Genomic DNA, 24,836 nt, shown 5'->3' with positions numbered 1-24,836 from the left:
ATCTGCTGTTAGACCAAGAGAAGTAGCTGCAAAACCAGATTGACTTGTCTGGTTTTTTTCCAAGGCATATTTCACATGTCTTCAAGTGAAGACCACGACACCTTTTCCACTCAACAGTAAGGTCTTGGTCTTCTGATGCTTGTGTACCCCAAACGTAACAGGCATTCTGTATTCATGAGCAAAGGACAACACACTTGTATCAACTGATACTGAAGTTGTTGTGTATTAAACTTTTATGAAATTTACAGTCCAGTGAGTTTAAAGAAAAAAGCACTTTGTGTTCTTCAGAAAAACTAACAAATGACAACCATAAATGCAAGTGAGAAGTTCAGATTATAGGAAATCAGAAGTGTGTTACCTGTTATCTCTCTCACTGTTTGGAAGATATTTAATTTCTCTGGATTGATTGCAGCGATTGTGTGATATGGGTCCCTGAAAGATTAAAGACAAAATGTGATACTGAATAAAAAAAGATCAGGTTCTCAAAGCTATACCATGTAGAAAGCAGTATTCAGGAGGTCAACACTTTGCTTTTAGGCAGCATATGCTCCAGATTTCTTCAGAATGTTTCCAATTTCTTCAGACTGTTCCTGCAGAACCTGTGTCTAACTTCTCCCAAGTCATCTTGAAGGAAAACAATGGTGCTTAGCATCTTTAATGTTCGAATCATTAACATTTTAGCAAATATTTATGTTTATGGAAAATTAAGGCATTCTAAACAACCATGGGTGACCTCCCTAAAGGAAACATGAATTTTCAACATTTTTTCCAGGAGTACTAGCTCAAATGGTACAGTTGCAATACTGTACTACCAGGACTAACAAAACTGCTACTGAAACAAGTGAAAGCTATAAGCAAAACAAAACTAAGAGCATGCCAGCAGTTCCTGAAATATGGCATTAAAAGTGTACACTTTTTAGAAGGTGTTGAACAAGGAACATCAAAAAGCACAGATGTTTGCCAAGCAAGTTTGTCACCTGAGAAATGAAATACCCCACCAAACATTAAAATCTCGAAGTTAGATATTCTAGTGTAAAAAGATGAAGCTGACTTGATTTTAAGAGTTCCATCATTTAGTAAATACTTCTTTTTCCTCCTAATTTTAAAGGAGTAAAGACTCTCCAGCTATTTAAGAAGCTAACTAGAAGCCTAACCCAAACAAAAATCCTTTAAAAATCCTTCTGTAACACCATGTTATGGTATTTTTGTGGGTTTTCTGAGGGTAGGAAACATCCTCAGTAAATGTGGAGCATGCATTTCCACCTCTCCTCCTTCTCCTTTCCAGGAAACATCATTCTTGGAATTGGAACATGCAGGTAATCAACTAGGCTGTCTTTGGGGACAGGCCTCACAAGTCTATGCAGTGACAGACCGATGAGGTCACTTCTAACCATCCTGGAGGTGACTCCAGGTTAGCAGCAACAAAATGAGTTCTTGAACCTTAACATAAAGCCCAGTGGACCACAGAAGCATCATATACACTTAATTGTAACAATTTGGGGCTCTCAGAAAATTAGGTAACAAGTTTTGACTACCTAACAGAAACACAGCTCTTAGCTTTTAAAATGCATTACTATTAAAAAAGCAAAACCCTTGCCTGTAATAAACATGAGGTTGCTGAATTTCCCCTCCAAATCCTAAGATAAAGTAGTCTTTAAAGATACAAACACATTTAAACCCCTTAAATAGCCAAATGTCTGATATGTTTTATCAACATATAAAACTGTAGAATAATGCAGTCATCTTCTACCATTAGAAAAGGCACAGCTGAATTTTACAGCTCCAACAATGAGAGTTTCAGCTCATTGTGAAACTGGAGATGGCAACTAAAGGGATGATAAAAAGCTGGTGAGCACTGAGGGCTTGTTGCTCCTGCTGCAAATTGGGGGAGAAGAAGGAGGCAGCATTTGCTGCTAGCTGGGGCTGTCTGTCCTTAAACTACAGCTCTCCTTGGTATATCCCACCCCTTCACAGGCAACAATACAAGCAGAAGGCAGCTTGGCTTTTTAGCATCCCAACCAGAGGAAAACAGCAGAGAGAAGGCTGCATCCGACCTATACAGGTCCTAACAATTTTCCAGCCAATGTGTTTTCTGCCTCTGTCTCAGGCAGCAGATATGTACCCTAATGAAGATCACTTTATCCATACTTCACACACTTCAGCAGAGCATTACCTTAGAAGAATGAGTACTACTGACTCACCAAAATGTAGGTCTACCTTCATCCCACTTAACTTCTCAACACTAATTAAAGCCAATCCATAATTATCTAATTTATATATAACCTATTATAAATAATTGTGCATAAAACCAATTCATAATTATATATATAGTTTTTATATAAATTATTACAAATTCATGAAGACTTGAAGTTCAAGTACTCAGGAAAGGGAAAGACAGCCTACAGAATCACAGGATCAAAAATATGACAGGATCAATTGCAATCGCAACTGATACAATCATATTTGTGTTCTCTCAATGACAGAAAGAATACAATGCAAGAAAGGGGCTAGTTGCATTGGACCTCACCTGACCATCAAAACAGAGTATGTCTGTCTTCCCTGCACACACCCCGCATTTGCACCATGCATTCACCTTTGCTACAATGGCAAACATGTGGTGCACCAAACTGTAAACAGCAAGGCACTACTTATCTGGCTGGTATATCTTCCTTTAGGAGACATTGGTGAGACTTTTAAATACTGGTTCTGTACTTCCACATCTTCAACTGTTACTTACCAAAATACTGGATTTAAATACCAGTGAGTTTTGTGTATCTCTGCAATTGAAACTTGAATATATACTTCAAAACTGATTGACAAGAGGGCAGCTTTTTTGCAGGTACATGCACTGACAGCCACCCAGGCTATGACAATTTATGCTAGGTGAGGCACTGTCTTTGCATATTCTGCACATTAGATTGCTGGTCATATGAAAACTGAAACAAACTAATGGAAGGTAACCTCCCCTTCTCCCTTCTATTCCTCTAATCAGCCATTATTGTAAGCTAGTACCGAGCATCTCATAAAGTGCAAACAGGCTACTTCTCTTTTCCTAGAGGTTGAATCATAAGAATCAAGGTAACACTTTCCTTCATAATGGAAGGCAGAAAATGAATTTATCCTGGATCTGCTATTCCATAAAGGAAGCTTGCAGACATCATTGAGAGGTGGACGCAATTTGTTTCAGCTGGCACCATGACATAACGTCTTAACATTTTGTCACTTACCCATGAATCCCAGTAACAAGGAAGATAAGGTTGCCGTTGATCTTGGTACAGTTTATGAACTTGTCAATGTTGCTGGAATCCACCGTCTGAGCTGACACTAAACTGCCTGTTCCAATGCCATCACATGCTGCCAAAACAAGGAGTTTGTGTAAAGAACTAGGAAAAACAATTACTGAAACAGAACACTTTAGCCTTCTAGACATGAGTCTTCATTTATTTCAGAATAAAGCAGCAGAGAGGTGTTAAAACAGCTCCCTTTACCTATATTCCCAAAGAAGCACATGCCAATTTAAAACAAACAATAAGCTAAAGTCCCTGCCACGGAAGGACATACTGGCACACGGGTTAAGGTATTTCACACTGGATCTAAAGGCAAGTATGAACGACACAAAAATCCCACTCGAGCCAGCTGTAAACAGATAGTAGATAACTTAGCTCAGACTAGCCTGGTGGCCATGCCATTTATTTGTGCACTGCTCACTGCAGAAACTGCAGGGTCCTAACACTCCTAGCTCAAGAGGTCCCCTTTGCTCTGGTGGATTTGTGAACTTAACCGTTCACATACCATAAAGAACTTTAGAGAGGATGTACAAATAATTCTTTACTCATTATCCCAACAAAAAGATTACTGGGTCCTGGAGAAACTTTGGTAAGCAGTGAGTAAACCTCTGTGTAGCCTTTCTATGTAACTTAGTTGCATTTTCTGGGTCACATGATGCATCCAGGAACAAATCCTTCATGACTTCCATCACATAAAGTATCCTATCTCCCTAACTGGGCTCCTCTAATGGCAACTACCAGCAGTACACCTGAATCTTTTACAAACGTGGTAACTTTCCTCCTCACAAAGTAAGGCTAAGAGTTTGACAGGAACACTACACATGTATTTTCATGTACTAAACTATCTATCCAGCAAAAAAGTTACTTACTGCAATTAGGTTAAAGGACTGGGCATTGACTTCACTTAGAATACAGCATGTCAGTACCCTGCCTTGGCAGATGTGTTTGACTGTTTCAGCCACATGGAGAGACTGTTGATTTACAGAGTTTTTCAGTAGCTTCATTGTGAATTCCCTTCCAGATATGGCTTCCACTAGGACTGAAAAGTGGCATAGGCCCACGTGGGAAAACTGGTGGTGCTTTGCTCCTGAGACCTTCAACCAGACAGCAGAAAGTCTCCCTAGTGGAGATTGGGACAGCAAGGTAACCTATAGATTTCAGTCTTCTCAACAGCACCATCACTGAAAAACTTCTAGTCTATGTTTTAGACACTTAGAAAGGAGGTAGAAGATTCTGGGGAAACAGACATTTTTAAAAAACAGAGGAAATAAATGGAAACCTAACATTGTATTGACAAGTATAAGACATACCATACATTGAAGGCAAGGCTTTAGTATAGTCCCCTTTGGAATGACAAAAGGACAGCTCTAAAATACCTCCAGGAAATACTTGTCATTAAAATAACATAATAAAGAATTCTTTCAGATTTCTCTAAAACCAACAGAGAAATCTCCGTCATTTTTATCTAATCAAAAGTAATTGGATTGGTTATATTACCATCATAACTTAATAATTTTAATTCTATTGTATATACTTCACACACAGCCCTCATAGCTCAAAGTTCTGTGGGTATCCAAAAGCTATTAATATTCTACGATGTACTCATGAAGGGTATTTCATGCCAAAATTACATCCTGCTCTGCTCTACTACCGTGTGGACTACATTCAAGAAAATTTATACTAAACTACTGCCTACCTTTAGGACAAATGTCAGTGCAGGGCTTGCACATCTTAATGCCATTTTCTTCAACCTCCATCTTGGAGCTTGGACAGGCACGGACACAAGAGCTGGAATCTACCACAAAGTTGTCTGAAAAGAAAAAGATATTGGCAGAAAGCAAACCACTGGACTAAATAATACTGGGACACATGTTTTTGGACTCTGTGTCAACACGTATGATTAATTACCTCAGCACTTCCACATTGACATTAACGTTTAATGATCAGTGTTTTCAGAAGTGCATGAGCAAGCAAATTAGGCATGTTTTTGGAGACTTATGAAAATCCATGAACTGTCAGGCCTGATCCTCCCTCCTCCCCCAATTTGATTTTATTATTATTTGTAGTAAAAAAAGCTACAGTAATTGGAGAGAAATAAAACAAGATGCTCTGCCCTGTCTCTTTCATACACACACAAATATATACATCTGGGATAAAACACTCCACAAGACAAGTATTTCAATTTTGCCTTGTAAAACAACTGCCAAAGGGGATATAGACTGATCCTACCTAACTGAAAGCTTAATACTGTCAAGAAAGGAAAAAAAAAAAAGGAAAAAAAGTTCAATGAAGTATTTGGACAAAGAATCATATCCCTTAAGTAGTGTATGGTATACCAGTTTCGTAAAATAAAAAATACCTTGCTTCAAAAAACCCACCACTGTATTACAGACAGAACTAAGTCTTGACAGTCACAGCCTCAGCCTACTGTTAATCTGAACTTCTCCACAGAGATTCAAAATTTGGATTTTGGTTTGGGTTGAATTATGGTCCATTTATTATAGATTACCCATCCTTCTTGTATGTAATTTATGGATAAAATAATTAATGCACAACACAACTGTAAACCTTGGTGGGAATGAAAGGGAGAACAAGAATACTGTCTCCCTTATTTTTCTTTCTAACTACAACAGCAGCATCAAAGACTATGTAAGTGATGACCCTCTAATTTTTTCTCTTACTTGTCATCATCTGTCTGGCATCTCAGAAGCATGTGTTTTGTACATGCATGGGATTATTCTTTTTTTAACTCCCTCTTCCCCTCTAATTTTACTTTGGAGTTTTAAGACTGTATTGTTGTCAGTATTGCATGTTTTTTCTGCATTGGGACAGAACTGCTCAGAAAATATTTATGGCAACTTTCTGTCAAACCATCATTATTCCAAGTTAAGAAAAGGGCATCAGTATCACGAAAGCATTTGGTGCCAGGTAGTACTGGTGGTGGACTGTTATTTTTCTGAAACAGATATTTATACCCTTTTACAATCCCACTAGCTGTTTTAACAGTTAGTTTTGAAATTTACAAATGCCGATCTAAAGCATGAATATAACAAGTAGCGGTCATGAATACAGAAACCTAGTGAATTCCCTTTCTTTAAGAAAATCACTATAGTATAGGATACTTGGGAAGTGTCAGCAAGCCAGAATGTTAACACACGACTTTAGTCAACACATCACTGAGTTATTACAGGCTGCAAGCACATGTGGAGTGATTTGAGATATTGCACTATGCACTTAGCTCTCATTCTCTCATTGTTTTCTAAGGCTCCTGAAACGCAACACGAAACTTTCCATCCCTGCAGGAAAAGGCAGCTAACCCAGCACTTACGTGGGCACTTTTTGACACAAAATGCCCCATAGGTGTACTTGGCATTGTGATTATGCTCCAGTTGGAAGGTGGTAGGGTTGTATACAAAAGTCTGGGGGCACTGCGTGACACATGCACCACTATCATTGAAATTCATACAGGCCTGCAAAACAAGGGAGAAAAAAATATTAAATTAAATCATATAGCTGCTTTTGTTCGTCTGTTTGGGTTTTCTTAGTTTAAAATACAGTCTTGATTGTTCAGACTTGTTGCAACAGTGAGGAATGTGATATAACCTTCATTTTGGCTACTTAGATTTCTTGCTAGGATCTTGGCAAATACATGACTTATAAAAGGGGGCTCACTGAGCCCCCTTAATTTGAAACACAGCTGACTGTTACAGCACTTCCTACAAAAACATAACAACGCTGTAATTTGTTTCATAACTATTGTTACTACTACCAATCAATTAATTCACAACTTGATAGGACATTCTAAAACTTCCAAGAGTGGACAGCTATTTATCATAGTCAGTCTAAACAAATGCTAATGACTTTTTCAGAGCTCCAACCTTTAGAATCCCTACAGCATGAGTCCACCATCCAGCTGAAAACTGAAATTCCCAATTAGAAAGCAAGAGGGATAAGAATTTCTTTTGAGCTAGCACAGGAGGGGGTCATTTCCCTAAGTGGCAAATTTAACAAGGTCAGTTGCTTCACACACTGAGAAAAGAAAATAGGACTTTGTATCACTTAGCATTCAAGCTCAGCCACCCACAGCTGACAGAGGACAGGGCCCTGACAAATGAAGAGACAAGTGTGTGGATAGAGAAAGTAATGGTATGCAGGGAAAATAATTGACCATGCAAGGTTGATAATTAGTAATAGAAAAACACCACCAATTTTGACATTCCTTATCACCATGTATCGTGTCTATGGTTTTAACCACAGCTTATAAAAAACTGTTGGAATAATATTCACAAAGCATACCATAAATGTCAAATTTCATATGAATATGAAAGCTGTAGCCTGGCTTGGATCCCTCTAGCAGTTTAAGCAACCACTGCTACTGGATTCTGCTTCCCCACTACCCTGTCTTCCAGAAGCCAGGCTACTTTAAAAGTTTTAGTCTAGGGATGAGTCCTTCTGGTCCTTTTCCAGGTTGTAAAAAATACAGATGGTTTTGACTCTTTAAAGGGTCAATAAGTATACCAACATGTGTTTCATGACCCCTCCCGTCCAGGGCTGGGACTGAGAGAAAAGCGAAAAAGACTCCTCTCTTCTGCTGCTTTTACTAACAGTCCTTATCTCCATTCAGATCAGGACCAGCAGGACTGAGGGAGGTTACTTGTTGTGTCAGAAGATTTCAGAATGGAGAGGCTAATAAAGTAACCAAGGGAGAAGAACAAAATCTGCTGCTGAAAGGGACAAACAGGGAGTTCCATGATGAAGGCACTGTCCTATATGGAGCATGAGCTAAGCCAAACTGCTGATCCTGTCTTTTCTGCTTCTTTAAAATGCGTATTACAAAACCTGTCAGTTTCTCACAAAACCAGATCTATTTTTTTTCTTACAAAGATAAATACACTCAGTTACTTCTTTACTAAGAACTGGACGGGAAGTCTACCCTATGAATAGGGTTGTGTCACTTTTTTGGTTCCATTGGGCACTCAACCAGGCCCTCCTATGCATTTCAAGTTTTAGACCCAGTTTGGTTTTGAACACAAGATAAGAACATCTCTAAAAGTTTGCTTTAGCATGTTTGCTTGCAGTTATGTCAGATGATGATTATTGTCTTGCTTTTAGAACTGAATATGCAAATAATTGTATGGCAGCATATGGAAGAGAATGGATGAATTTTATCTAGAAATACCAAACCTATATTTACAGCAGGATGCTGTTGCAAGCTGCCATAGTACGCTAAAGGATTTGTAATGCTTCATAAACTGCACTTTTGCTTATTAATAAATACTAATTTCGTTTGTTTCCTCAACGCATTTTTTACATCGCCTGTTGACTTAAAAGGTACTCTATCATGTACATGACAATCCTCTGATAACAGTTTAGCAAATTCATGAAGTAAAGCACACCAATACTCTTCGGAGAGATGGCAGTTCTCAGGAAAAGCTCATCTCAAAGACTTGGGAACTTTTAATTTATGACTATAATGCTTTGTATACATTTGTAATTGCTTTGCTAATTTATGCAAGCTTCTAGCCTTTGTTGTTAAATGCTGCTAATTTGAGAATGAAAGCACAGGAAAATACACAGGGAAAAAACAAAGTTCTGTATCTCAGCTGAAAGCTAAGCACAGTTGTCTATAGCCTAAAGGGTTACACTTTTCACCCAGTGTGTACTAAGCAAGTAATGACTAGTCCTGAAAATTGCCAGACCCCTGCTGAATTTCTTTTACATTGCTCTCAGGCCAGGAGTGAATGAGAATAAAGCCCTGGGTGCTTCTCTGCTGGATCAGAACAAACACGCTAGTTGATTTTTAGCACACATATTTCCATAACTGCCACAATTCAGAAAGTCTAACTCATTTTCTTACAGGCTGCAGTATTACAGAACTTATGCTGCAAATAACTTGTCCTTAACCTTTGAAAATGGACACACATCAACTCATCATCTTTGAGGATGTTCCTCAACAGTCACACTGGAGCAGTAACTGCATTCTTCCTCTTCCCTTTACCTATTTAGATCGAATATGACACGGGAAAAAACGTTATTTTCCCATCTCTCTAGTCCAAAGCCAACACAGAACTTCCAGCGAGCGTTGGTACAGGTGTACCATGTGTGCTGAGTATCTACTTGTGCAAAGACCCAGCCACAAAGAACAGCTTTAGTAAAACCTGTTAGCAGTTAAGTCAGTCCATTACTGCATTTCATCAGCAGTAAAAGAATGGCATTTAGAATGCGTTTTTGAAGCACAACACCTACGACTATCAAATGATACCTGAACAGTGAGCAAGTTTCAGGTCCAGCCAAGGAAAGATTCATTTTTGCCAGTTCATTATGATCCACTTGCCTACACTGTCAAAACATCTGCAATTTTCCATACCATAAGATCCCTCCTCCCAATCCTATCTGGCAGATTTTAAAAGGAGCCTACCCAACTTTGTAGATATTTGGCTCTTCAATCACTTGGGTACCTTTGAAAATCCACCTCTGTGCATGTTCTAGTTCTAGGCTTCTTTAGGCCTAGGTTTGCTTCCCCTGCAACATCAGCAAAACTTGTCTCTGCAACCCAGTGTGATGAGCTACACATTTTTTGAGATCAGTGTTGGGTTCTGAAGCTGCTTACACTATTATAAATAATGGACTACAGACAAGACAAATTTGTCTAAAGGCCTGTATGTTCAGATTGTCTGTTTTTTAAGGAAAAAGTTAGCCTTTTCCTCTTTTCATCTTAAGCACATGTAGTAGCATGCATTTGAGGTAGAGTATTTTGGAAACCACTTTCCTTCCATCTCCACTAAGAAGCATGCCCAGTAAAAAAGCTGAATTTAAATCAAGTCTGGCAGTAATAGGGAACACCTTTCACAGAGAAGCTAAATTGTATTCTTGACTTTCAAATAAAAAGCACACAGAGCAGTAATAAAAGCCATGCTCAAATGTAACGATAAATACTTCTAAAAATTCCCTATCACCTCTACAAGTTAATTTTAGAAAAGCAAAAGATAAAAATCACAGAGATTAGCATATTAATGGTTCCCAATCTGTATTTACAAATCTTATAAATCTGTTAATGGGTAATATTAAGTATATAAGCAATGTTAACATAATGTGAAAAACATTAAATGCTAAAATTTGCAGTCTAAATCTGGGAGTGTGCATGCAATACATTAAAAGGAACAAAAGTGTGAATTTCATGGATTAAAGCATTAAGAATTTGCAGTGTGACTGCCAGGAACAAGAAAAATGGGAAGTCTCACACATACAAAGCAATCAGTGTCTTTAGGTCCGGAACAGCCTCCAGCGCATTCCCGGTGGCAGCAGTCACTGACGTATGGCCCATAGCATCGTCCATCACACTGCTCTGCACACACTGTCTTCGTTACTAGGAGGCAGGAAAAATTATCATGTCAGAATCAGAACTAAGGAGAGAGCTCTTCAACTGCACACTGAGGAAAACAACAAACTGAACAGCATACTGAAAAAACCCTCAAGTTTTAAGGTAATTGCTTCAATGGTACTGGCCACTCATATCCTCCACAATATCTTCTCAATACCCTCTTTAGCAACATATATGTTGCGTGAGGACTATGGAGGAAGAATTTTTAAAGCGTTTGCTCTTACCCTTGGAAATTCAGGTGGAGTATTATTTTCAAATTATTAGTTTTTGTAAGCAGCTGATGGAAGGATATAAAAAAACCCCCACAAAGTAACAGAAGAGCCCACCAGTTCTGTGTGAGTTTTCCCCCACAAAGAACAGCAACACTGAGTAAATGAGTGAAATTCAGAGTGAGGCCAGCAATCTCAGAACCAAATGCTATTCTTGATGGCAACCAATTTCACAAATAGGCCATGAGATAACAGAACAGAACACAACCTGCAGATTGGAACAGATCTGGAAACACCACTTACCTTTTCTAAATAACACAATCCAGCCTTCATTCACAGGGAAACAACTATATTCTACCAACTGCAAAGCACAGTAATTTAAGTGTGTCGTGGTTTAACCCCAGCTGGCAACTAAGTACCACACAGCCGCTTGCTCACTCCCTCCCTCCCCAGTGGGATGGGGGAGAAAATCGGAAGAGCAAAAGTGAGAAAACTCTTGGGTTGATGTGAAGACAGTTTAACAGGTAAAGCAAAAGCTGCACGCACAAGCAAAGCAAAACAAGGAATTCATTCACCACTCCCCATCGGCAGGCAGGTGTTCAGCCATCTCCAGGAAAGCAGGGCTCCATCACGCGTAACGGTTACTTGGGAAGACAAACACCATCATTCCGAACGTCCCCCCCTTCCTTCTTCTTCCCCCAGCTTTATAGGCTTAGCATGACATCATATGGTCTGGGATATCCCTTAGGTCAGTTGGGGTCAGCTGTCCCAGCTGTGTCCCCTCCCAACTTCTTGTGCACCCTCAGCCCACTCGCTGGTGGGGTGGTGTGAGAGGCAGAAGAGGCCTTGGCTCTGTGTAAGCACTGTTCAGCAATAACGAAAACATCCCTGAATTATCAACACTGTTCCCAGCACAAATTCAAAACATAGCCCCATATTAGCTACTATGAAGAAACTTAACTCTATCCCAGCCAAAACCAGCACAAAGTGTTACCACACTACTGTACCTCAGGACTTAATCTTGTGCAAAGAATGGTCAACAAGTGGAGCATCTTCCTCCCCTCACTCGGCTATAGCTTCTATCTTTATTTTACGGAAAAAGAAATTAATATTATCCACAGGACTATACCAACGACTGACTACAGAATGCCAGGAAGCTGTGCTGTCAGCTGTCTTTTGATAAAAGCAAGGATGTTACACTTCTGTAATTAACCTTTACCATTTATTTTGTTAAAAGCATTTAATTACTTCTCTATGGAAAACACTTTTCAGGAAGCCAGAGAACGCAGAATTCCATCCAACTTTCTGCTCGATTCTACTATTTAATGTATCAGTAACTGCTTTATAAGTACTTTCCAATCCAAATTCCCTCCACTACTTGCCGGAAATACTTAAGGTAATGCCAAAGCTTCTTGACATACACAATATTTATTTAGAACATAAAAATGTAAATAACCAAAGAGAAGTCATCATTTATAATCTACAGAATTAAGTGCTGCACTTTTAGAGTAATTCCATCTTGCTGATACCAGAGGCAAATCCCCAGACAGAAAACACTTTCGTGCCTTATGCAATCTAATTTAAGAAATAAGGGAAATTTCTATAAATGCACTTGCTGTCAACCCTGCTAGAGAAACAGGATTTGTTTATTTAAGTAACAGTATTGATAAACATTAGGACAGAGATAGAAAACAGTGGCATATGTTAAGCAAAACACACATGTCACAGTATGCCACCACCACACCATCAGCTGATAGGAACAGAGTCTCATCTCATGAAAACCAATTAAGACCTCATTTAGTCAGTGACTCCAATAGTTTTCTGCCAGTTCAGAAATTGTTCCACAGCACCTTGATTTGCACTGGCCCGGGCACCATCTGCTTTGACCTCAAAGGGAGGCAAGGCCCTGATTCCTCCTGACTTGACGGAGGACCCTATTTGCCAGAGGGTCCCCCTCTACCATCAGTGGAGAGGCACAGAAGCCAAAGATGTTCATTTCATCCTGTTCCATGACCCAAATCCTCTGTGTTTACCTGTGTCACACCTCAAACAAGGAGCTGGCCCCCTGTCATGGTTTAAACCCAGCCAGTAACAAAGCACCACGCAACCGCTCGCTCACTCCTCCCCCCCGGCCACAGTGGGATGAGGAGAAAATACAAAGGCAGGCTCGTGGGTCGAGATAAGGACTGGGAGGGATCACTCACCACTTATGGTCATGGGCAAAAGACAGGCTCAACTTGGGGAAGAAACAAAATCAATTTAATTTACTACAAATCAAAACAAAGCAAGGATATTAGGAAGTAAAACCAAACCTTAGAACACCTTCCCCTCACCCCTCCCTCCTTCCCGCCTCAACCCCACTCCTGGGTCTCTCCATCTCCTCCCCCCGGTGGCGCAGGGGAACAGGGGATGGGGGTTGGGGTCAGCTCCCCACACCTTGTCTCTGCCGCTCCCTCCTCCTCAGGGGGAGGACTCCTCACTCGTCCCCTGCTCCACTGTGGGGTCCCTCCCACGGGAGACAGTCCTGCACAAACTTCTCCAATGTGAGTCCTTTCCGCGGGCTGCAGTTCCTCACAAACTTCCCTGGCGTGGGTCCTTTCCATGGGCTTCAGTTCTTCCCGAACTTCCCTGGCATGGGTCCTTTCTGCGAGCTGATCTTCAGTCACAAACTGCTCCAGCGTGGGCTTTCCCATGGAGTCACGGCCATCTTTGGGGGCCTCCGCTCCACCGCTCCCCTCCATGGGCTGGGGGGGGACAGCCTGCCGTCTCACCACGGGCTGCAGGGGCATCCCCTCCTTCCTCACTGACCCGGTATCTGCAGAGGGGTTCCTCTCACATTCCAATCCCCCTGCTCACTCCCGGTTCCCCTTCTTAAATCTGTCATCCCAGAGGCGCTACCACTGTCACTGATGGGGTCGGCCTGGGCCAGAGGCGGGTCCGATCTGGAGCCGGGGGAGCTTCGAGCAGCTTCTCACAGGAGCCACCCCTGCGGCCCCTCACCCACTACCAAAAAAACCACGCCACACAAACCCATAATGCCCCCAAGCCAAGGGGCACCATCCAAGTGCTCTGCCTCCCTTCTACACAGTGACCGTGACCCCAAGGCCATGCACTGAACCACTCCTTGTAGCAGCAGCACGGGGTGCACAAATATGGCTGCCCTCCCCCGAGCATGCTCAGTGCCCCCTTCTAGAAGGTTCTGCAGGCAGAGGGCGCACTGTGCAGGTTCCCTTTACCAGCACCACTCCACCTATCACACCCTAAAAAATTACAGTGCACCAGCAGCATATTTCTTTCTTTTTTTTTTTTTAATTCCACTAGAGGCAGAGAGCCAAGGAGCTAAATATCAGGCGGATAAAATCAACGCTGCTACAACAGTAAAAGAGAAGAGGACACGATAGCACGCCATGGTCACTCACCAGCAGAATGCTGTTAAAAAGCATTCCTTGCTGTTGCTCCACAGCAATTTAATGTTTTGCTTAAACCTGAGAAGTTTTGTGCAGACAATTAGCACAAGCCACCTAATTAGCTCAGTTATAATTTATTTACCTCAGTGCCAGCTGCTGTTGGGAGCAGGTCAAGATGTCCACCATGACTATATAACCATTGCTTCCCCGTGGAGAAGGATTCCTAGCAGACTTTTAAAAGGGCAAAGAGGCTAAGGCCCAGCAGCATGTCCGATACCATCAGCTGCAAAAGGTACTGAGAATCCTCCACTGCCGCCTTCCCAAAAACAAGCCCTGAGGAGGTAAATCCCCTGCCTCGAGGGGAGGAGGGACCTGCCTCTCCTGTGCCTGGTGTCCATGACCACAAACCCCACTGACCACCCGCTGGCATATTTAGAAAAGGCACGGTCTTCTTGTCAGCTCATGAGTTACTACTTTTAGCAAGCCAAGATCTGTATTTGCAGGATTACACACTTCTTTCAAGCTGAGCTGCAGATAATAGAGCTTCCCTAGGCTGTGTAGCTTAAACAGCGGTGGGGAACAAGCTCCAACAACAGCAATGGATTTAAGCAATTCACTGACATCTTTTCAGCAGTTTTCACACTATTAGGCTAGGACAAAATCATCTCAATTATCACCCTCCTGTAGAGCCACACTGTAAGGCTTGTGCAATGTATAAAGTTACAGGTATTGTAAATTTGTTTTTAAATTCCTCAACTTTTTAAGAGACTACAACGATTTATTCCGGAGTGTTTCCTTTTTAAAAAAAGCAAGAGCACCCCCCGCACCAGGGCTGACCTGGAGGGATATGACCCCCTTTTCAGCACAATACTTAAACAGAGTGCCTTCAAAAAGCATACTCTGCTTATGATTAGGCACCAGCTTAATGAGGCCCTCTACTATGCTGTTCAGGATAGGGAACATTTTGAGTCTTCCTGAAGACTAGGAAGTTATAAAGTGGTTTGCAAAATTCGCAATTACAGCAAAGGTTTGTCACTGTTTTTCCCTAATTGTTTATTTTACTGGGAAAGCAAACAATGCCAACAGAAATGCCAACATTTCATCCTAGGAGAAGACCACAACATACCCTATTTATCTTCTGGTTCACCGCATGCTGTATTTGCATTATAACTGCTATTGATGGTCCAGATCTGAGGACGACCTGTCAGATATCTTCAGTGGCACCACATACCCAGACAGAAAACAGCTTAGTGGGCTCTGAATGTTTTTAAGGACTCTATGCAAGACGGTTTGCAATGAAGGGTTTTCCCCAAAGCAAAAAAAAAACCCACAAGGCAATACTAGGTATTGTTTGAAGTCCCAAAACAATCTGATTGTTCAGATTGCAGTAAACATAACTCAACAGTTCAGCTTCCTGCAATCATTACCATGGGGTAAACCCTATAGAAAATGTACATAGGTGCTCTGGTTTAAAAAGATAGCAAGCTTTTTCCTTCCAAACTTTACTCCAAATGCAATCAATTGAATTTATAGCTGTGACTCAAGACCTATCCGAAAGGGTGAAACATAAAGGTATTACCCAAAATATCAAACTATATGTTAAGGCTGATGAATGTTGGTGGGTGCCTCCTAGAGGGGACATGTGGCTCGAGATGGTGCCAAGAAGAGAGTGGGGACAGATGGTAGGGAACTGGGCAGCAGCTGCAAACAGGCAGCATCAACTGAGAGCAGCCCTGCTGCAAGCTGAGAGAGTGGAGCAATACCGACCTCCTCCTCCTGCTACCTAGTGTGGAGACTGTTCACAGGGGAGCTGGTGGACAGGGGTGATCAGGAGCCCTCACATCAGGTCCTTCTTGCAGCCTAGATAAACATGTGAGATACAGGAGTTCTGGGCTGGGACCCCAGAGGAATTTTAAGTGCCAGATACTCATTTCTTCATCAAACATAACTGTGAAGAGACCCTTCACTAATCACAGCTGAGGCCCCAGGTTTCGAACCAGACTTTTGAGGGTCAGCACAACTACCTGCCCTGATGCCTACTGACCCTTTGTGGGATCCCAAGAAATCTGAGGGTTCAGCTGCACAGAACTGTCACAGTCGGGGCCGGGACAGCAATGGACAGCGACAAACACTGAGGTCTTGAAAAAACATGCCATGCGTTGGCACGGGTTTCTGGGGAGTGTAGAACACTGACTGTCAATCTCTACTAGTATTTCTCTGTAATATAGCAATAAGCTGTGTTGGGGACAGGGTGGAACGGGCACTTCATGTATGGGTGCAATTAATCAGTCTCATTGTTTCCCTTAATCTTTAATTATGTCATGGCACTATAAATCTATGAAGGAAAAAATGGGAAGTAACTGAAATCAATGAAGAAGTCTTATGAACATGCAAAGTTATTAGAGAAATACAAGGATTTTAATTAAAGATGCTGGCTCCAAGCAAAAACGTTGGGTTACCCTGATTGATCTAAGCTGCTGGTTCAGCTCTTTCTGTCTCCCCCACCAGGCTCCCACTCGCCTTTTGCTACTTTAATTGGGCACTTACTGCATCAGCACCTTCTTTTTCTCAGCAACATCAGCTGCACAAAGACTGTATAAATACAATTATGCTCAGGCCAAACTCCTGTACACGTACACAGTCATGGAGCATTTTACATTTGCTGAATGTTTATGTTTCGGTTTTGATTTAAAGGCTGTTTGCCTTTTTGGCAGTCCCTTAGTTGGGCCTATATTTTAATTTAGATTTTTCTCTTTTGTTTCAGTTACGTTCCTCTAGGACAAAGTGCATAATCTGTCATTTTAATAAAATAATGTATTCAATTTGTAAAAGTTTCAATTTCTTTTCATATGAAAAGTAAAAAAACCAAACAAATTCTTAACAGACATCAACAGCAAAAATACTAACGACCTAGCCATAGATTTTCAAATTTGATTAGTAACTTCCAAAAGCATTTGTTCCTGTGGGTTTTTTTAGTGGTTTACATTCTATTTAGTGGGTGCTCAATCCTCTTTGAAAAATAGATTCTTTTTTAAAGTATTTCCACATTAGCCTTTCCTGACACTGAAACAAAGAATACCATCTAACTTTTAAATGTTCAATATTAATATTTACTAATATTTTAATTATAAAAGAAAAATGGATTGTTAACTGCATAAAACAGTACCCTGAAATTACATCTTCTCTACCTCCTAATGGAAAAGCTTATTTTAAATTTCTTATTAACTGTCTTCTTAAATACATAAATTTTCTTGTCACATCTAGAGAGGCATTAGGACAGGGTTAGATGCAGGTGGTGTTTCAGACAGAGAAGTACAGAAAGACATTGCTGGAAGGCAACATAAGAAGCAGCTAGGTAGATGATATTCATGCAAAAAACAAAAGGATTTTGATTTTTTTCCATATGTAATTTGAAATGAAAGACAAGGATTAAGATCTTTCATTTTTTATCCTTTCCCAGGAAAATAATTTAAATCTTATCTTGGGGGGGGGGGGGGGGAAGGTCATTAGAATTTTTTGCTTCAGTGACTCCATAAAAAAAATGAAATTATTAAAATGCAGACGTGCTTCTGAGTTGTTTCTAGGAACAAAATAGTTTGACACTGGGATGTAGTACTGCTGAAGTATTTTCCTACACGCGTTTGAAAGACATGTATCCCCAAGGTGACTAGGTTAAGGTATGCACTATGTTTGTGATACCATTCATCCTACCTCCAGCTTGTATCTAAGAATAACATTTATGAGCTTGAAAGCCAGGCGTGTTTTTTAAAGTCAGAAATGAAGGCAGCAAAAGCATAGCATCACTTGTATTTTTATGTTTTGAGTCTCTACTCACATTCTTTGCTTCAAACAGTTTGCAGAAAAACACGTTTTGAGAAAGCGCAACGAAGAAATGCCCATTGCCAGCCTAATATTCAGTCTTTTCCTTAAATTCTGCTCTTTACCCAAGGTGCAGCGAGGTCAGGGAGGCAAAGAGGAAGTATATGATATAAAATTAACTCCTGTCCCTGACAATCAGAGGCTGCAGAGTGTGCTCAAAGGTAAAAGGCTGTAGAGTAGCTATTTCAAATTAGAAATGTGTGATCTGTGTATCTCCCTGGAACTTACATGGCATATGTCTTTCCATAGTTTATTATTTTAAATCCACGGTTGTGCCTTAGCCTGTCCCCACTGTTTGGATTTGAGAGGGCAGTCACTGTGAAGAGAGAGATAGCTGTCACTCCTGGAGCAAACCTACTGTGCAGCTCTGCTAAGCTTCTGACTTCACAACACTGCAGATAAGTTTTGCTCTCTCTGGATTTACTACATTAATCCACCAAATCAGTTTACTTATCTGAGAGCAGTGCTTTGTAGAGGTTGAGACTGTGGGAGCTGATCCTGCCACATGGACTTGTGCAGCCACACAGAGTCCAGTTGGACTTTCCAACTTTACATAAGGCTGGAGCCTCTGCTTGCTGGAGCCAAGGCCTGAGGCAGAATCTTCTCATCCTTACATAACTGCCAAGATTTTCCAGTATTCTTGGATAAGCTAAACACATAAGGCCTAAATAAGTCTACTCAAGTTCGGATGAATTAACCAGGTTCTTACAGACTTACTAGTTTTAATAGAAAATAGGCCTCTCATTAGGACAGAATAAAAACCAGCATTAATTAATTCTAACCTAACCATGATATAAAATGATTTGGTCAGCTAGGGTTTAAGTTCCTTTCCATTACCTACTCCAGCACATAACCTTGATGTAAGGAGACTTTCTGAGCACAGACTTCTTTGGGGCTTTCATACAGACTGCCAGCAAAGGAAGGAGACATACCAACTCGATTCAGAGAAAGAAGAATCTGCTTAGCATCACTGTACCTGGTTCATTATACAGTTATTCCTGCAACCTGTCCTAAAGCGTTTTTAGTCACACCCAGAGATAAAGCTCAATATGAAACAGTAATATAAGAACATATTAACTTTAGTGGAGCTGTAACTGTCATCAGCTTTACCAGCAACATCAGCTGATGCTCCTTAATGAAAAGCAGCACCCGGCAAGGTGGCAGAGCCTCTGCAGGCGCAAAGGTCTGTCGCCTGTGCCCCTTGCTTTGCCATGGACAGGAGGTCAGCTTGGATTTCCTGCTTGTGCTCACTCGTAAAACGTTCATGTCAAGCTGTCTGCCGTTTCTAATTTCCTCTTATCTTGTACTCCAAGTAGTCAAAAAAAAAGGCAGCATAGTTGCACTGTTCCTAATATTTCCAACAAAAAAGGCAGATGACATTGAGCTATCATCAGGTGAGAGAGTTAGTTGGTGTGCTCACTTGATAGCCGTTAATTTGTCACAATCCCCTCCTCCTATCTACAACTCAGCCAAGGAAATAAGTACAAGCTAGAGAAGTGCTCTCTGGGGGAGATATCAGCAACTGTTTCATTTCCTATGAAGAGTGACTCCAGTAAAGGCAACCAATTTCCACCCTCCTAAATTTCAAAGAAAGGAAACGTAAAGGATAGCTCTATTCCCGGGGGGGGGGGAACTTGTAGGAAAAGGCAGCTCTCAATTTTCTCCTCTCTTGTATTTGCTAATATTGTGACTGCACTTCTAGCTCTTTAGCGCCTACCTGAAGGAGCTGAAAGCATGCAAGGAAGAAAGTCTCTCAATATAGTTCTTTTTTATTCTTTTTAATACTCTCTAAATTCAAGAGGACAGACAGACATTGTGAACAACCCTTCACTTACTACTTCCTTCACAAAAACCCTATTATTCTTTCTTTCAGTACAACTCAAATACATTCCAAAGTTATTATAAAGAGAATAATTCTGCAAGATAACTAATATTCCTAGGCTCCCACTGAAATTAAAGAGTATTTTGGCATTAGGAACTTTGCAGCATCAGGCCATCATTAAAGATCTCCAAATCTGCCTTGTAGTTTTTTCTATTCCTGCAGTATTCATTTCAGTGTATTCCAAAATAACCATCAATATTCTCAGGAGCCATGCTCCGTGTTGCTGTCAAGAAGTGAAAAGATAATTCAAGTTAGCTTAAGCATTTTTAGAAAGCACAAGGGAGGAAAGAAAAACATAAATTCACATGGGTGGAAAAAAGAGTAGATCATCTGTTGGTAAAAACATACAGAAAAAAATTTCAAATATTTTAGAATTACACTAAAACCAGAATTTATAGTATCCCTCCACAATTAAAAAAAAGTAGGATTCCCGTTACATCATTTTTCAGTCCTTTGTTTCTGAGTCTTGCATACTTACAGGTCTGGCAGTGATTCTCTGTGGGTCCCCAGCATCGGCCTGTGCAGGACTTGTGGCATCGACCACCTGCAGGAGAGACAGAAAGAGGGAGAGATTAGCAATGTGGCTTCCTTTCATTTCTTCAACATCCAGCAACTGCTGAAGAGGAGGGTCCGTCTTATCTTTGGAGGGGTTTTTATGCATTACCAAGGTTGAAACAGTGCCTGTAAAAAGGCCCAGATAAATAGCCAGAATTGGTGCAAACATATATGAAATTTGGCTACTTTTCTAAGTGCCTTATACCATAAATACCTCTCTGCTATGTACAATGACTGGGATATTTTAAAACAAAAAAAGATGAACAAGTCTGGAGGACTGAGGAACAATTTCATCACCTGGTGATATTACTGTTGCTCTGTATGTCCTACGTAAGACCCACTCATTCCTCCACAAGAGGAGAGATGTCTGTGCTAGAAAGGATATCTATCTATCTCATGTTCAATTTCATCTGAACAGAGGGGCAATACACTCAATGCCTTTGATTAAAAGCCACCCCTCTCCCCAAAAAGCTTGCATAGTCTTCATGTCCAATATCATGGTAAAGGAAATGTGCCCTGTGCAACCATTTAACCCCAGCAACAGCTAAGCTTACAGGACCTTTCCCTTTCTGGCTGCTGGTTCTCTAATTGCCTGCAGTTGAGCTTCTGAAGGAACCTCATGTTCGTTCAGAACCTAGAGGTGATGCTCTACATTGTCCTTCTACATTCTGACAAGTTTAGTCCCTTGAGAAAAGGAACTGTAAGTGCTTTCATTGTGAAATACAGATGGAGGAGGAAGAGTTAGCAATGGTAGCTTTTACAAACTACCTAGTAATTAGTGACTGAAACCCGCTTGGACTGAAGAGGGAGTTGAATTCACATCTCCCATTTCATGGCTAAATGCTGACCACTGTGTGAGGAAATGGAAAGCAGGCAGAAGAACTGGCTCATTTTCCTCTGGCTACATCTTAGGTTATTTGAGAAAACACTCAGACAGTCCCACACCAGTCCTGACTGTGAGTGAACGGAGACCTCACTCCGCAGTTCCTATCCAGACGTGGCCAGAGCTCAGTTACACTCCTGCTCTTAGTGCTTCTCCCTCCTGAATGCTCCCAGAGCACACACAGAGAGCCTGCCTTACAGCACCCTAGCTGCTAAAACCCAGGTGTGGTAGTGCCTGAGGTGTAGGCAGCCAAGCCCTTTGCACCCAGCCAGACCTGAAGGGATGATCTGAGAAACCCAATGTAAGCATTGTTGAAGACTATGCACAGTCCTTATCGCTGCGCTTTTGACCACAGGAACCTAACCTCATCTTTGATTAAACTTTTATTCATCCCTGAATACTGCTGAGATTCTATTAAGCCAATTTCCCCTTTGAACCCGATACAAAAGCTTACCTTTCAGTCCTGTACTAGCAGCAGCTGCTGTTAACACTGCTCCATTACACTAAATCAAATACTTCCTACGTGCTCTGATGGGAGACAGCGTTGGAGAAAGTGCAAAATGTCTCTCAGCTAAGGTTGGATCACCCCAAAAGAAAACACTGCTCCTCTTTTAGCAGTGTGCTTATACCTACGAGACATTATACAGCTGAGCAAACCCACTGTGACAATTGTGTAAAGTTGGACTTTCTGTCACTACTTTTTCAAAGCTAGCGTTCTTCCCTCAGCACTCGCACAGCATTCACGGCACTATTGATGATGTTGTATGGTAATTACCACACTGTATGCCAACTACCTTGTTAAAACTACCAGCTCCTTGCTGCATTCATGTTCATTTAAAGCAATTGTACTTGGGAAGTGTTGTTGCTGACATCACCAGCACATAATTTGCTGTCACATTCTGCCATCTGTTTATTTAGATCACAAATGTACTATAACTACATAAAGCAAACTCATTCTGGCTGACAGGGAGGGGACTCCATCTGTCATGAATAATGCAACTTTAATCAGTAATAACGATTATTATGATTATTAAGAGACTGCTGGAACCCTGTGCAGAAAGCAAATAAATCCCTATTCATTTATAAGAATGGAAGTTTAAAAAGAAGGTGAGGTAAACAGCAAATTAAAGGAAGAGTTTTAACAGAGGAGGCTTGATAAGATACAGTTTGTTGATTTTGGTGCTCGCTCGGCTGAATAAAAATGATCCCCAGGAAGTGGGTTTTATAAACTGGCTATCCCTGACCAACAGAAGAAGCAGGAAGGAGAAAGAGTATGGCCCTGGATGCACATCCAGATAACCTTTCCACCACTTGCTTTGCTTGGTCCTCACCTGAGCTGGAGTGTCCTTGCTGGGGACAGCTTGGGAGGAACTGCAACCCATGGACAACAGAGCCTCCTCTTGCAATATTCTATTTTATGCCTGATCCTTCCTTGTGGTCAAATCTCATGCCTGGCTAGCTTAAGGGGTCTGGAGTTTAGGAAGAAAGCCAGAGGTCTTGCAGCTAGATGCAGTATAAAGCACTGCACAGATCACTTGTAACCACATATTCCTGAGGCAGAATAAGGCAGCAGTTTGGCTGCTTCTTCCTCTTTCTGTCCCTGGATTCTACCACCTTCCAAAACATACTGTATGCACTGGGCTTTCCACTGCAATACATGCAGTGAGATAACACAGAAGAAACTTCAAGCATCCCTCCAAGTGATCTCTAACTGGGGACTCCACCCACACTTCTACAAAAGCTACATCTAAAATAAAAATCTTCGTATTCAAAACTTCTACGTGCTGAGCTGATCCTCGGTACGCAACCAAAAACGTATTCAGCCACCTCTATTCCTCCTGGAAATAAAAGCAATCCAGCATCTCCAAAAATCATTTAAAATTTTTTTTTAACCTGCATGTCTGCTTCCTGGTACATGACTTTGTTTGGAATGTCAGATGATCACTTGCATTTAAATAGAGATATTTAACAATAAAGCAAGAAAAGGCTGCTGGTTTCCTTTTTTCTCATTGGGAACTCAAAGTGTCTGTTTCATTGTTTTCACTTTTCTTAGCTGCACAGACACAACAAGGAGCTGAGCTTGTAGGCAGCACACCTCTGAATTGCATTGTTACATGTCCTTTTGAAGGTCAAATATACTGAGAATTAAAAACAAAAAACAAACTCCGTCCAAATAGTGTGTCTATATTGGTTGGTTTGTTTAAAAAGAAAAATAACTTTCTTTGCTCTCAGCATGAACTGGTCCAGATTCTGCCCTCACATAACTCAGTATTTCACCTGTTTTTCCCCACTGTAATAAGGACAGATTGCTACCCATTAAAGATCAGCTCTGTAAATCTAACACAAAAATAGTCCCATGGAAGTCAACATAAGTAGTCAGGGCCATACAGAGCATTCATGTGAGGAACAGGTCTCACGATTAGATTTGTGCATCAGGCTTAAACAATAATAAATCTATTGGCCCTTGGAATAATTATACTACTACTTACAGATCTTTCTGTATGTATTTCTTAGGATTTTTAGATTGTAGGGAGCTGACAGATTTGAGAAAAAAAATTAGCAAATGATTTGTGGTATAAAATAAATTATTCCTGTTATTCCTTGTGTCTCTGAAATATTCTAAACCTCTCCAACATACAGCAGTTAGGGCTAAAAGAAATAACTAACGAAGAAATGGCAAACCATGAAACTGCAGAAGTGTTCTTCCTTTTGTTTTGATGCAGCAGAGAGTAAAGAGGTAGAATCCTTCGTCCACTAGTCCTTGACATCAAAAGATCCTAAATGTCCTAAAGTCCTGGTGGCAATTGGTGGGACCTAGGAACACTCAGCAGCAGTAAAACAGCCCATCTGCAACAACTCATCATGTATGTTCTTATTACAATCAAATAGTGATTCAAGAATTAGCTGGAATTTGGCCAAAAAAACATTTCTGCAGGGCTCTACCTTGTAAGCGCTACCTTGCCCATTCACTTAATTCTTGCACATTAGTGAAGGCACATTAGAAAAAATGGGGTTTTTTTTCTTTTCTAAGTGAGATGAGAAAGAACCTGGAAAAGTCTCCTGCCCCATTACAGGTGTGATGCTAGAGCATATTTCTGCTCCTGAATAGTAGCATTGTTTTGCATACATGATGACATTTTATTCATTAGATTGCAGAGGAGGAGGGAAGGAGTTAAAAGGAGGCTTACGTAATTTTACGGGGCTTGTTATGAAATCTAAGTTTAGAAAGGGCAGATTCCCACTGGAACATAAGAATTAATTTTGCTTTGGCAAATTCCATGCGGAAAACCAATGGCTCATCTGCTGGACTCGTCTTCCCTTGGCCAATACTACCGCAACAGATCTTCATTATG

The 24,836-nt window shown here is 40.9% G+C and overlaps 1 protein-coding gene across 8 annotated transcripts in view; it reads right to left on the bottom strand.

The window, feature by feature from the left end:
• Window positions 1-24,836, bottom strand: part of ERBB4 (erb-b2 receptor tyrosine kinase 4) — a 666,663-nt gene that overhangs the window by 190,510 nt on the left and 451,317 nt on the right. For all 8 annotated transcript variants that reach the window (XM_052792389.1, XM_052792388.1, XM_052792393.1 and 5 more), the window contains exons 5-10: window positions 20,524-20,589; window positions 10,535-10,653; window positions 6,616-6,757; window positions 4,984-5,097; window positions 3,228-3,354; window positions 359-432 (exon numbers count right to left, since the gene is read on the bottom strand). In XM_052792389.1, coding sequence (XP_052648349.1) covers window positions 359-432; window positions 3,228-3,354; window positions 4,984-5,097; window positions 6,616-6,757; window positions 10,535-10,653; window positions 20,524-20,589 — 642 coding nt within the window. The remainder of the gene's footprint in view (window positions 1-358; window positions 433-3,227; window positions 3,355-4,983; window positions 5,098-6,615; window positions 6,758-10,534; window positions 10,654-20,523; window positions 20,590-24,836) is intronic.

Source organism: Harpia harpyja, chromosome 7 (assembly GCF_026419915.1).
Source record: "Harpia harpyja isolate bHarHar1 chromosome 7, bHarHar1 primary haplotype, whole genome shotgun sequence".
Taxonomy (NCBI): domain Eukaryota; kingdom Metazoa; phylum Chordata; class Aves; order Accipitriformes; family Accipitridae; genus Harpia; species Harpia harpyja.
Note: the sequence above shows the minus strand (reverse complement) of the source record. Positions and strands in the feature narration are given on the sequence as shown.